At 49.0% G+C, this 14,631-nt stretch overlaps 2 protein-coding genes across 2 annotated transcripts; one reads left to right on the plus strand and one right to left on the minus strand.

Annotated features, from left to right (window-relative positions):
- Positions 1-645: 645 nt before the first annotated feature.
- On the minus strand, positions 646-2,070 carry SRS30D (SAG-related sequence SRS30D; the record flags this gene model as incomplete). Its single annotated transcript, XM_002365882.1, has 1 exon — positions 646-2,070. The coding sequence occupies exon 1, from the start codon at positions 1,900-1,902 to the stop codon at positions 646-648; it is 1,257 nt and encodes a 418-aa protein (XP_002365923.1). The 5' UTR covers positions 1,903-2,070.
- A 4,151-nt stretch (positions 2,071-6,221) lies between these two features.
- On the plus strand, positions 6,222-14,060 carry TGME49_273100 (3'-5' exonuclease domain-containing protein; the record flags this gene model as incomplete). The annotated part of the gene is made up of 9 exons (XM_018781682.1): positions 6,222-7,771; positions 8,755-8,835; positions 9,141-9,229; positions 9,738-9,892; positions 11,462-11,572; positions 12,456-12,566; positions 13,053-13,155; positions 13,602-13,641; positions 14,004-14,060. Exons 1-9 carry the CDS (start codon positions 6,542-6,544, stop codon positions 14,058-14,060), a joined length of 1,977 nt encoding a protein of 658 aa, XP_018636718.1. The 5' UTR covers positions 6,222-6,541.
- Positions 14,061-14,631: the final 571 nt, after the last annotated feature.

The raw sequence follows: 14,631 nt of genomic DNA on the forward strand, positions 1-14,631 counted from the left end.
TGGCGCGCTCATGCTTTGTATTCAACTTTCTTGCACCACAGTGCTACCTGGGAAAATTCGTAAGCTTTCGCTCAGCAATCTGCCTCCTGGGAAGAGTTGTCTACGTTGAAATAAGGGTATGTTTCCTCATACACAGGAATGCGTCTAAATACCGCGCGATGAAACTCTGTGTTAGCCTTCAGCACTTTCTGTCACTCTTGTTCTTTCATGCCCGCCATTGCCATCGATCACTCTGGTGACGCATGTATCAGATGCATTTCCTTCTGCGGCGTCGCTGAATCAATGCTGCAAAACCTGAAGAACAAGTTCGCCTCCAAAATTGCCGTGGAATTTGACAGAGTCTGAGGGAGAGTCTCGCTAGGTCACTGGAGGTGGTAGCGGTGACCAGGGGAACAACGAACGCGACTGCACAAACTATGAATGAGGTCCTTTTTGATGCATACGGATTTTCGCAATACAGCAAAAAAAGCCCTTCACGAGTATATGTGTAGCGCCGCTGCTCTTGTACTCCAGGTGACACTGTCGGGACAGGATAGACATCAGAAAGACAATGACAGAGAATCGTCGCTTCTGATAAGACCCTGGTCGCGCCAGCCGTTGTGGAGAAACAAAAAGTGGCACTCTACTCGAAATTTAACCCACCCCCTACAAAACGATTGCGGAGACAATCCCCACCAACGAGAGTAAGAAAGCACTCACGCCACCAAACGCAGCAGATGAAGCAGTGGATGGGGAAATCGTCACATCAACAGTGCACACTGTCGAATTCGCTTCTTCAGGGGTGGTCCTTTTCCCCTGACTCTGAGCAGGAGGGGCCGCTTGTGTCTTCTTCTGGCAGCCAACTGTAATTTTCTGCTCCTCTGATGGGAACTCCCCATCCGGAACCTGGAACGTGAACTCATTGATGTTTGCGGTTGACCACCACGTCTGTTTGTAATTCGGGAAAATGTCTGTGTACGCGCCCGTGCAATGGGCAGCAGCTTCGTTCCCGTTTTCACTGACACAGTAGGCCTCATTGTATTTAGTCGGCAGAACTTCTCCTTCGCTGCCACAGACCAGAGTGAAGCTGTTTTTCCCAGGACTCAGCGTGATGGTTTGGTGTTTTGCATTGCTTTGCGTTCCGTAGGCACATTTGACAGTTTGTTTTTGAGTTGAACTTGCTCTCGCTTGAAGTGTCACTGCCACCTTCATTGTCGTAGTGTCAGTCTTTAAGCAACCGACAACGAATTTGCGGTCCACAAAGGGGAAGTTCTCTCGGGGGATGGTCAACCGCTTAGTGGTGTACTCGCTGTCTTCGCAAGACTGCCAGGATATTTTGGGGGAACCGATGAGAAGCGAATTGACATCGAAAGGCGTATTAGCGTTTTTTTCCTCCGGTTTTTTGCAGTCCTTCAGTGCTGTAGTGGTTGCTGGACACACTAGATTTGTACCCAGGCCGTCAGGAGCACACTGCTGTTCAGTCTGTTGACAGCCAATTTCGAGAACATTTTTTTCTTCAGAGAGGGTTGCTGTGAGTGCCTCATTTTCAGCTGATTCTTGGCTCTTGCAAGTGCACTTGGTCGCAGTCTCACCAACCACACAGCTTGGGCCAGATGCAGCCTCTGGCCCGCTTGTGGCTCTGACACCGACGGGAAAATGCAAAAAGTCAAACAAGGCAAATGCTAGCACAACACTAACGAGCACACGTAGTCCTTTCTGCACTCCCAGTCTCCGGGAAGTCGGGTGGAGGTTGCAGGTGGCTCCGGAACCCGGGCAGTACACAGGAGAAGAAACCGCCATATTACACGCTACACACTCCCACACCTTGTACGGTGAAAAGACAGGGTAGACCTGCACGGCCGAAGACAGACGAATATGCTGCAATGCCTGCGCCCGAACGTTTTGTGTGTTGTGATGGGACATCAACGTGCACAGAGGAAAGGATAACGTTGAAATGAGTTACTTGCTCCTCGTACCGAGTCGCTCTTCCAGCCCGGGGAACCGCGAGTTTTCGTCTCTCAAGGCACGCGGTGTTGTCCTTGCTTAAAGAATCCAGAGAGAATTCGTTCCTTCGCTTCTTTCTGCTCTTACTTTATCCACCTTCCCCATCGTTTTTGTGGCCGAGTCGTCGGGAAAAGGGGCGATCGCTCCCGCAAGACCACCGCCAACGGGTGTGCGGCCGGGGACGGTGGAACAGAACACCCAGGCTAGCGGTACCACACGCCGTTGCAGTGTAAATTGTCTTTGGGGCTTACCTCCACCCAAGTAGAGATAGTCGCTGTTGAAACTAACTCACGGTTCACATATGTATTGTTTAACATAGCTGATTAGTTTTAGGTTCGATATTCTGTACCAACACACCTAAAATCGTGATGTCTTTTTGATACGTGAAACTAACCCACAGTCCAACCCTGTATGGTTTAACTCGGTTAATTAGTTCTAGGTTCGATATTCGGTACTAACGGCTTTAAAAACATGAGGCCTTTCGGTACGTGACGAACGGTGTGTTCACATACACCCTTCGCCCTCCAGGTGCACTTCGTCCCAACTGCGCCCCTACCGTGGATCTACAATCAGCAGGCACAACAGGCACTTCTTGACCTACATCTTCAGCCGTCGGAAAAACACATGGATAATGAGACAGCACGAACGTGCTCACAAACAGTTCCAAGACCGTTGGTCCGATTTGCACTCTTAAACCGCGGGAAAATCGGGACACTGCACACGAGGGCACGGACTCGCCAGCAGCGCACACGGTAGGAAAACCCCATGGTGAAAGCAAGACAATTTCACGCTTTCCGCAAGTGAGAATTTTGTCCACGAGTCTTGCAGAGACCTGAAAACATCAATGACTCAGTCGTTTGCTGAAGAACTGGTTTCCATGGACGGAAAGCCGACGGCATGCAGGACCTCAATGGGAAGGGATGCCCGTTTCAAGCTTTTTATCGATTATGCGATGTGTTCACTTAAAACAGATTACTGGGTTCGAAACAGAGAAACACACACTAGTTCTTCCGTTGCACTGCTCTGCTCTTTAACAAATATGCCTCCATTTCTCGTAGCTACTCGTTTCAGAAGCCAGGGGATTCGCGGGCCTTGCCACAGGGCATCCGAGCATTGAGTTGGAAGACCGGGGGTTGCGTAATCCGGTTTTTCGTCTTTCAACTGCCAAATGAACTGCATCCTGAAGTGAGTGCTTCGAACTGAGAGCAGTCAGCCCCGAGAGGGGGTCCTTTGTAGGCTCGTTCTGGGCTTTTACACTACGAAATGGATTCCTGGTTGAGATCGTGAGGGTCTCCAGCCGGATGCCCAACAAGTCAACGCACAGTGTTAGAGTATCGTGCGTGACCCTTGTTCTATTCTGCTTGCGTGAACTACATTTTGGCATTCAGTTCGAGAAAATGTGGGGGAAAAGGCAATCTAAAGGCCCTGCTGTCGACAGTGTTCCTCAGTGTCGTTTAATTGTCCGGATTCATGACAATTCACGTTTCCAGAGATGAGAGTGTCGAGTAAACTTCACAGGCGGGGCATGGGACAGGCATGAAGCTGACCCCGAAGAGGATGGTTGTTTCTGCAAATCAAAGATCAATGTTGGTGTCTGTGTGGGGATTTCTCTGCTGGAGTCGAGCGATCTTGTTTGTGGCTCCATCAACTTCCACACTCGACGATCATCATCCGACAAGAAATTCCCTACATTTGGACTGTCATCATACAGTCGGAACAGACGAGCGTGCCGGCCTCTTGTCGCCAGTCCATCTCTCTTTTACCGATTCACAGTAGTCAACCACACATGAGGTAGCGAGGACACTCAGTGCCACGTACGCCTGAAAGAATGTGCACCAGGCAAAGGTTGCGTTGTCAGCAGTTCGCTTTGGTTCTTGGGAAACGGCCTCCTACCACCCATTACACATTGGTAAAAAAATGCCATTTCCTCCGTGCACACACGGTGTTCATAGCGTAAAGATCGTAGCTAGGACATGAACTGTAATTATCACATGATATGTAGACATTGTCTGTGTGCAAATAATCCGCGATCCAGAACAGTATACTTTAAATCGAATTAGCTAGTATCTGTTCCCACCTGCCTCCTTCTGGTCTCTCTACATCTGCGCCTGTAGAGGCTCCCTGGACAATCGCTCGAAGCCGGCTTCTGCAGAGTCAGACGCTCTTATTTCCCCTGCGCTAGTGACCTCTGCGACTTTATCGTATTCAGGTCACACACGGGATTGCCACCGGTTCGTCAACAGAAGATATGTACCTGATCTCTGATAGTACCATGGTGTAAATAAGGAAAAATCACCTCCAATGGATACAAACCAAGATATGCGGCCTTACTGGGAAAAAACTGTTTCTACAGCTGGATTAGGGTCCTTTTAGTCTTCCTCATCTTCCTTCCTGCTGTTCCTCATCATCTGGCCTCTCCCGCCTTTACAATGCCCCAGGCTGCTCCTTACATTCCGTCTCTCCCCTTCCACAAGAAAAAAACGCGTCTTCTTTCTCTGGCGACCCATCATCATCGGTTGCAGCCCTGCCTGGAAATACTCTTCTCCTTCCTTCTCCTTTCTCGTCGTGCTTCTCGTGATCGTCGCGCAGATCTTCTTCCCTCGATCTGTCTTCTTATGCCACCTGTGCCCCCACCCTGGTTCCTCCCAGTCCCCTCAGCACAGATATTTCGTCCTGAACATGAAGATGGATAATTCACACTTCTCTCCGTTTTTTGCTGTGCATGCACTTTCTAAATCTCCACTTGCAAAGGGATCTTTCTTCTGTTTGTGCTGCCGGTTGTGAACGCATCCCAGTTCTCCCCTCGCCTTGTCTTTAGACCGGCATCATCCATGGAGCATCATGGAGTGAATGTAACGTGGATCCCATACACGAGCTGTAGATGGCCTTCACGAATCTTGAAACATCGAAGTCGATAGGTGAAACGTGCAATGCTTGAACATTACACCTGCTACACCTCGCTGCCCAACACCAAGGCAGTGTCTGTGCCTATCGTTCCCCTATGTCTTGTTGCAGAGAAAAATGTTGTTCTGCATCAGCTGCTGCCGCAGGGCTTCAAACAACAACGTTTCTTTCTTCCCTGCGAATTTTCCATGGGAGCACGGTACCATCCGATTCGGTGTGGTGCCATGGGAACTGAAACCATCCGAAAGTCCAACAGTATCTTTTCATGCTCTTGAAATTTCATTGACAAGTCGATGACCTAACTACCAAAGAAACACCGGCGGGAGAGAGAATGACTTTCAATGCCGCATATCCAGCGCTAGTAAGGTCCTTGTCTGTGCTGGGAATGTTTCTGGGTAAGTCCGTGCTTACGACAAAAGTGAAATGGCTGCTGGTTTATATCCCGCAAATCAGATGCGTTTTAGGTCGATGGAATTTATACAGGACGCTGGAGCGTGGACCGTGTAGGCAGTTTCCGTGTTTATTGTCAATTCCAGTTCACAAGCAAAGAGCCGCAGATTGTGGGAGATGTTGACATCTGCCGATGAATGCGCCGAGAAGGTTTCAACTGTTCACTCAATGCATGTCTCATCCTAGCGAGGATAATTTGTCTGCCGCTCTTCTGTCTCACAACCCTCGCCAGAGTCCTAGGGTCGCGTTGTTTTCAGACGTTTACAGACAGAGTAGGTTCTGTTATATTTCAGAAGTTGACAGGCTCAAGAACAGAGAACGACGCTGCATGCATTAGATGTCGAGCATCGAGGCTCACTCGCCTGCCGAAATTCGCGTTTCCGGAAACCGGAAAACTCTCTACGTGCATGTCAGAACATGGGTCGACTTCGGAGTGACAAGCCAACGGTGTAAGTTCGACCTCACGATGCCGAACACACACTGTGTTTGATGAGAGTCCTCCCGTCAGGCGCATCTCTACACATTGCAAGCGCCAGACTTCTTCTACATCTGTCAACGCGTTGGTTCCTGCAGATTTGCAGCAGCTCAAGAACCAAGTTCTCTACCTCAGGGCCGGGAGGAGAAGCCTTCTTTTCTTGAAAGCGACAGCATGCAAGTTTCTTCGACGCACACGAGAGAAGCGCTGGCAAGCGCAGAGAACGCGTTTAAAGAAAGGACGCTGCAGTCCGACTTCTTTGTCCCTTTTCGGGATTCCGCAGCAGAAAATTCACAAAGGCGTCTCTCGGAAGGCAGGTATTCGCGGCCTCCTTTTTCCTTTCCGGCTGTTGCATTTCCTCTCGAAGTGACGGAGACAGCATGCACAGGTGGTTCTCCATCGGCCAGCGAAGAGAGCTGTTTTCCACGCGTTGAACTGGAAGGAACGTTTGCGACTTGTTCTGAGTCAGCCTTCTTGATACAGAGGTCTTCTCTTTGAAATACGTTGCTCCCTCTCCGTTCACTTCCCTGAAACTCTCCTTTCTTCGTCGTTTTCGCGTCGGCCGCGATCCCCGCCTCATCGGGAAAAGCGCGTCGGTCGCGGAGTCACCGAACTGGCGTGGATGTGCAAGGATTTTTACTTCATCTCTTGCACTTGCTCGTCTTTCACTTGACAGTCAATGCCTCTGGAACTCCAGAAACAGAAGCGTTCCGCCAGTAGCGCCGCAAAATGCAGACAACAGTGAGCATTCCGTGTGCTTGGAGGCACAACACCCTCTTTTCATCTCTGTGCCCTCCTCAGTTGAAGAGTCACCGTCAACTTGTTCGACGGAAGGACCGGCGGGGGCATTCTCTGCTGTCTCGACAACGAAGAGAGACGCGAAAGTTACCTTTCATCCTTTGCTCCCAGGACGATTCCACTCCTGCGGGTCTCCCCTCTTTTGCTGCTCGGTCCTCCTCTTTTCCCCAGGGTCGCGGGTCTTCTGATCACGTTTCTTCTGACTCTCTTGTCTCTGCGTCATGCTTTCCCGCGTTGCTTTCTTCTTCTTCGACTTCTCCCGTTTCTCAGCGAGTGCCGCGTTGTCTTCCGCCGCCGGTCTCTCCCGCCGCCACTCCCCGGTCCGGCGCGCAGTCTTCTTCGTTGTATTTCGTTTTTTCGGCTAAAAGAAGGATTTGTTTCCAGCGTCTTCTTGCTCATTCTTCAAGAACAGCACCAGAGTACCGGACTCCAGGTCCTCTCTTTTTGCATGACCTCACACAGCCCAAGTTCTCTCTGTCTCGTTGTCTCTCTCCTTTCTCTCTCGCGCCGACTCAACGCATCGCTCTCCATAGTCGACGGATAAGGCCGTCTGCACAACCTGCCTTCTCTCTCGCGCCTTCGTCCTCTCCTGCTCCGTGCTCGGCTTCGTCTTCTCCTCCTCCGTCTTCTGCTCCTTTTTCTTCTCATCCTCTTTTTTCTCCTTCTGCCTGTCATCCTCGGTTTTCTGCGTCGTTTTCTTCCTCTCCTTCGCCTCCTTCTGCTTCTCGCAGTCGGAAAGTGCACCTCATCGACGACCCTGGAGACTGCGACGCGATTCTGGATGAGCTCTTCTTCGCTCCGTCCTCCTCTGCTCTTCTTCTCCCGCCCTCTCCCCTCACCACTCACCTCATGGTCCACAGGCAAATGTCCTCTTCGTCTCTCTCCTCCTCCTCCTTCTCCTCCTCCTCCTTCTCCTCCTCCTCCTTCTCTTCGTCCTCCTCTGCTTCTCCGTCGACGTCTTCTCCCTTTCTCTCTGGGGACTTTTCTCGACAGCTGGTGGCGCTGGACTGCGAGGGAGTGACGCTCGGCAGATTCGGTCGCGTCTGCACAGTGCAGCTGGCGACGCCTACGCACACGTTGCTCCTCGACGCCCTCAAACCTGGCGTTGTGGGAGGGAACCGGAAGTTGAAGGACGTTCTAGAATCGCCTCATATTGTCAAGGTGCGTTTTGGGCGGCCATGACCAGTGCCCCTCTCTTACGAACTTCAGCGACTGCTTCTCTCTCTCTCTCTCTCTGTCTCTCTCTGTCTCTGTCTCTGTCTCTCTCTGTCTCTCTGTCTCTCTGTCTCTCTCTCTGTTTCTGTCTGTCTCTGTTTCTGTCTGTCTCTGTCTCTCTGTCTCTGTCTCTCTGTCTCTGTCTCTCTGTCTCTCTCTGTCTCTCTCTGTCTCTGTCTCTCTCTGTCTCTCACACACCCAGTGCCCACAGCGGACTCACGGCGGGTGTGTGTCGACGCTGAAGTCGTCTGAAACTCTTCGCTCGCGCAAAGAAGGCTGGCGGGAGAATCCGAACACAGCACTGTGTACTCGACTCAACGCTGCAGGAGTGACTGCAGTTCAGTACTCCTCGGTTAGAGGTTTTCTGCGTCGATCGACTGAAAGGCCTGGTCTGAAGAAGCGAATGTGGAAAAAGCGTCTGACTGAAAAAAGCCTGGTCTCTTCTCTCTCTCCGTCGGACGGATCGGGGAGACTAGAGACACACAGCCTCGCTCTTGGCACCAGGCCGGTGAAACAGGTGGAAGGGTCTCCACGCTATGTGATTCTTTGTCTTCCTTTTGCCTGTAATCACTTTGAGAAGAAAAGAAAAACTCTTCACAAGTCCTCTTCCGCTCGCTCTTCTTCTTGCCTTCGCGTCCCCCGGGCTCTGCTGCCTCCTCGAGATGTTCAAAGACTACTCGCTTTCGAGCTGTTGCTTCCTCCCTCTCCCTCTCCTTCTTCTCTCTCCTTCTCTTCTTCTCTCTCCTTCTCGTCTTCTCTCTCCTTCTCTCTCCTTCCCTTCTTCTCGTCTTCTCTCTTCGTCTCTCTGCTTCTCGTTTTTTTGCCTTTGCCGTCTGTTCTCTTTGTCGAGGACTTCTCCTCTCTCCTGCCTGTGTCTCGCCGCGCGTCGATGTGTGTGTCTGGAGTTTCTCGACCCTGCCGACCTTCAGGTTTGTCACGACTGTCGCGAAGACGCCTCTGCGCTTCTTCACCAACACACCATTCGCCTGAGAAACGTCTTCGATACGCAGGTCAGGGACAAACTCCAGAGCCTCGTGCGTCGCCGTTTCTTCCACCGCGCCTGGAGACCTGGCCGCCGCCAGCCTTCGTCTCAGCCAGTGGCTCCCCGACGGACTGCTTCAGTCAGCTGAAAGAGTTCTGGACTTCTCTGTCTTGTCTTCTCGCCGCGTGTATGCTCGCTTCCGCTCGACTTGTCGGATCGGCCGAGCAGGTTCTCCGTTCGTAGGCTCCCCTCAAGCCAAGCTCCTTTCCTCGACAGCCTCTGAGGGCTCGGCATGGCTGGAGAACGTTTGAAGTGAATTCTTGTTCTTCTCAGGTCGCGCATCAAATATGGAGTGAGCAAAAGGAAGGCGCCCTCTTTCAAGCGTCTCTCTCTGAGTTGTTTCGGAGCTTCTTAAATCTCCGGTAGGCCTTCGTTTCCATCCGTCAATATGCACGGCCTCTATATTCCCAAGCATTTATGTACTCATCTGCGTGTATGTATTGTGTGTGTTGCTGCGGCCACCTAGGATGGACAGCATGAACTGTACAGCGACACAGACATACACAATATATATATATATACATATACATATACATATACATATATATATATATATATATATATGGCATATATGTATATATATGTATGGCTATATATATATATATATATATATATATATATATTGGTAAACATGTTTATGTATACGGTTGACTATGGAGTTGCTGCTCGTCTCTGCCTTTGTTGTCTCGGCTCTTTTACAGAAGATGAGAGGAGAGGGTTAACGGATTCGACTCTTCGTGTCTGGAGAGGATCGGGAGTCTCCCAGTCTCTCCCTGCAGTTCAGCTGAGAATGTCTCCTCTTTCTTCGCGTTTTTCCGTTTCCTGCCAGCTGGCTCCGGATTGCCTTGCTGCTTGATCTCCTCTCTTCAGAGACGGCGGCATGTCGAAACAGGCGAAAAGCGCCATGGAAGCAGATCCATCTGTCTGGTGTCAACGACCGCTGCCGACGGATCTCCTGAGATACGCGGTCTTCGGCGTTTCTCATCTTCTAGACCTCGCTCATGTTCTTTCCTTCCATCTTTCCTGTGAGGCGCCACCCAGTTCAGCAAGTGTTCAAGTCACATGGGTCGGAGCAAGTCTCTGCCCATCTGCAAACCTAGCAACCTATCTACTTACGTCCTTGTCTAGCTCTCTTCCTAAAGAGAGCTCTTTGTCGAAATGCATCGCTCGGTCTCCCTTCTGTCTGTCTGTCGATTTCCCTATCTGTCTACCTACGCAACTGTATTTATCTGTCTATATATATATATATATATATGTATATGTATATATATATATATGTATATATATATATATATATATAGATTGTATGTATGGACATGTGTGTCCGTATCTATCTGGGTGAATACGGTTGTATGACGCAGTGTCCATCTGTTCAAATAGATGTCCAGGTGAACTTTGTGATCTGTCTCAGTGGTCTTCCACGTATACGCGTCTATGTGTGTACGTACCCAGCGACGTAGATCTTTGCCTGTGTGTCTACGACTGCATGCACGCGTTTGCTTCTCGCGCTCTCTCCATCTGCCTGTCTATCAAGAGCTGTTGAGATCGACATGCACTTCTGGGGATTGAGGGAGTAGCTGTTTGGATCTCCACCAGCAGGAAGGCATCTGTAGAGAGGGGGCTTGGTCGTCGTTCGTCGTCGAAACTCTGTGCACTTGTCGCGCCCTGTTCCTCGTGTCTGGGGACCGATCGCCTGCCAGATCTCTAGAAAAGAGCCGTTTTCGAGGAAGAACACAAACGTTTCGTCCCCAACACAGAAGTCGCATAAGTCTGCATCTACGAAACGGCTTGTCTAGGTAGCCTACATGCACAGATCTGGACAGGTTTGCTTGCTCCTACACAGGCGGACGTCCACACTCTAAGAAGTGAATACGCACATATGCATGTATATGTATACTTAATTACTCATCTCTTTATGCATTTGTACAGGAATGTAAGTGTAGAGTTGGGTGAAAGCTCACCTGTTTCTACATTTTCAAGCGCCGTACGAATATGGGTGTGAGACCTGTGTCCACATCGAAATGCAGCTGTGTTTGCATCTGCAAAGACGCGAGCTGTTGCTCCGCCTGCGCTCGCGGCTTCTCTCAGGCGCAGTGTGCTCATGTTTGTGTTTGTGTGTCTCTCGCGTTCCATCGAATTTCCTCTTTGTTCACTGTCTCCTCACTTCGAGAGATCCACGCGTCAGACAGACAAGCGAGGGGCTTGACAACGAAGGCGCCGAGCGCTTGTCTTCGTAAGGGTTTCGAAATTCTTTCGTTCACGAACCGGGATCACCTGTTTCTTCAAATGTGCATGTTCATACTATTAAATATGAGAAACATACAGACTACATGTACGAAATCTCTCTCAGCATATATATATATATATATATGTAGGTATATTATGTATCACAGGTCATACATATTATATAACAAATATATATATATATATGTATGTATATTTGTATGTGCATGTGCATGCATGGAATTAAGAATGCACATGGTGCCATTGAGATTGACTGAAGTCTGTGACGACACTTGGCGTTGTGGTAGGTTTGCTGGTGGCGTTCCACAGGACCTTTGCGACTTCTGCTGTCTCGTCTTCATGTTTCTCAGCATGCAACGAAGTAATTCGAAGGAGCTGTGAAGTTTATTTGCCTTACCGACACCTGAACAGTCACCTCAACTCGCCCGCAGAAATCGCATCTCCCGGCGCAGTCATTCAAGGTGGGGAACTGACCGCGAAACGCAGGAACATTGGAAAAAACGTTTTGCTTCCGCGCAACGTGACGCGCAGTCTCGAGCTCCACACTGAAAAGACAAACCACACAATTATATATATATATATATACATATATATATATATATATATTGTTTGTTGGGTGATGTGTGCAGAGACCGGGAAAGGTAGATAGGTCCTGAGGTGGATCTGAGATTGTGTTGACGTTCATCTAGAAGTGTAGATGCATCTGGTGGTTTCTGCGTCTAGACGCATGCATGCACGCCTGCATACGCGACCTAGAAACCATGGAAAAAGAACACAAGATAAATGCTGTTGTGCATGTATGCTTCTTCAAACTCACCATCTATAAGTATATATATATATATATATATATGTATATTTATACGTATACGTTTATTTATATGAGTACATGTATACATGTGGACATGCCTTTCTTTTTGAGTGTTGCACACCGCCTCCCCACTGGACTGTTTAAGAAACTGAAAGCGTCGGCTTTCCATTTCCTTCGAGATCAAGGTTCTTCCGTGGCGATTAAGGTCTAGGCGTTCAGTGGGAGGGCGAGGAGGAACCGTTCGTGTAGGCGGCTTTTGTAGACGACACCCTTTCCCTGTTTCACCCGTTTTTCTGTTGCAGAGGCACCCTTTGTTTGCTGAACGGACTGTGTAACTCCATGGAAGAAGAGGAGCGACGGCCGTCAGAGGCTCTTCTCTAACCACGGTTTTCAAAGATGTAGAAAAAGCTGTGTGTACGGGGGTGGAGTGCCGAGTGTTCGTCCACGAAGAAACAGAACGGAGTCGCCGAGAAAGCTAGGGAACTGTGCAGTTTCTCCTTTTTTAGACTCGACTGCGGCTCCCATTCTTCTCGCAGGCATGGTGGCCGCGCGAACTTGCGCAGGTTTAACGCTGAAACTCAACTGCGGGAGAAACGGAGTCGTTTCGACGCCTGCTGCTCTCTCGCGCTTCCACGATGTAAAGCTCGGTGAGTGCATGCGCAAGACCTTGGCGTGGATGCAACAGAGTGGGTGCATGAATCGCCTCGCTGTTTCCAACAAATAGTTTTATACAGCTTACAAGTCAGTATTATTTTTCTCTACATCCGGTGTATGCATGAGCCATTGATATTGTGCGTGCCTTGTTTATTCTCTACATATTATGTTTGCCATATATGCAATTACTAAAGTTTGCATATTATATATATATATATACATGTATCCTTGGAATAAATTATATGTTGGACAAATGGTATGCATGTATATGTATATATATGTATATACATATATATATATATATATATACATATGTATATATATATATGTATATATATATATATATATATGTATATATATATATATATATATACATATATGTATATACGTGTGAGTCTGTTGAGATGGACGTGCATGCTCGTGCCTCTTTTCTGTGTCTCTGCATGTGCGCGAGTGTCTCCCGCGTTTTCCTTTTTCAGGAGACATCGTCGACGTCCAAGTTGCCAGTGTGTCTCAGGATGGGCAAACTGTCTATCTCGATCGCTACGACAGCCTCTACAACTACTGGAATCTCAAAGAGAGGTAACTCGCCTATCGCCGAAACAGAGCCTGCCGACATTTCTTATCCTGCAGAAGAGTGAAGCACCTTAAACCCTCTGCTATATGTACGTATGCATATATATATATATATATACATATATATGTAAGTGCATGTGTATGAATCTCTGTCTCTCAGTATCTATATAGATACCTCTCTGTGTGTGAGTACTGTGTTTCTGTATCGACAGTTTGACCGCTTTCATCTCTTTATATGCATGCCTGGATATGTGCGTGTCTATGTGTATCGGTAGAGGCGTGTGTTTACTGACATACAAAGGTATTTGTGCTGGCGGGTTTCTGTCGGGGGTTACGGCGATTGAGTTTTGTTTGTGTGTCTCTTCAGTCTCTTTCCACCGACCTGCCTGCGAGTTTCTCTTCCAGTTTTTTAGTTTGTGATCTTTATGCAAATGCGGCTGCTGTCTCCGCAGGCCGAGAACGCGGCATCAAACAGCGATGGCGTTGACCAGCGTAGGTCGTCGAGCATCGCTCTCTGAGCAGAATGGCAAATACCGCCTGTTCTCCTCATCGGAAGGACTTGCGTGCGTCCTCATGCCGCCGAGCTGCAGTGAAGGTTCACTGGTGTCGCTTTTCTGTCCTGTTGGAGTCGAGGATACCAGTCCAATACAAGTACACGCATACCTACGTACTACGCACATACAAAATACTAGTATGCTTATACATCCCCACATTAATACACACTTAAGGATTTCTGTGAGTACACGTTTATGCCCGCAACGTTTGCATATTGTATATATATATATATATACTCATTTGGATATGGAGATAGAGTCAGCGTTCGACTATGGCGCCTTTTGCGTTTTTTCTTTCAGGAGTCGCAGGTCGATCCGTTGCTGCTCTTAACGCCAGACGAGGATGAAGGGTCGTGAAAGGTTCCCAGTTGAAGAAGTGGAAGAGGTTTCTTCATCCTTTTCGTTTCTTTGTCAATTCTTTTCCGATTCTCCCTCTCCGCATCTCCACACACAAAGATATGTACATGTATATACATATATACAGGCAACAATGTGTACGCCTCTGTGTGAGTGACGGGGCAGGTTTTTTCTGTTGTAGTTCCACATAGGCACGAGGCAGGAAGGCATTGTTCACTGCATGCTTGTGGGAGGTCGAAGATTTTCGAGCGACCTGCGGCGGACTTGTTGCCTCGGTGGCGAGGTTTGAAACGCGTCAATGGGTGTCGCACGCATTCGAAAGGTTTCCTGCAATTCTTGTCGGCAAAATCACTCCTGCACTAGACAGAGGCTCCCGTCGCATGCACCGTCGAAAAAGGGTCGAGTGTTCGTTTCTTCGCTAGAAGTGGAAAATGCACCTGCGCAGAAGGCTGCTGAAGAGCCGCTCGAAAAGAACGCGAGAGTGACAGCTGTGAGTCTCTTGAAGCTCGAAGGTTGTCGACTCTACAACTGCACCTTTCTAGCCGCCTCTTCCCCTCCTCCGTTTCTCCCT

This window comes from Toxoplasma gondii, chromosome VIII, assembly GCF_000006565.2.
Source record: "Toxoplasma gondii ME49 chromosome VIII, whole genome shotgun sequence".
Classification (NCBI taxonomy): Eukaryota; Apicomplexa; class Conoidasida; order Eucoccidiorida; family Sarcocystidae; genus Toxoplasma; species Toxoplasma gondii.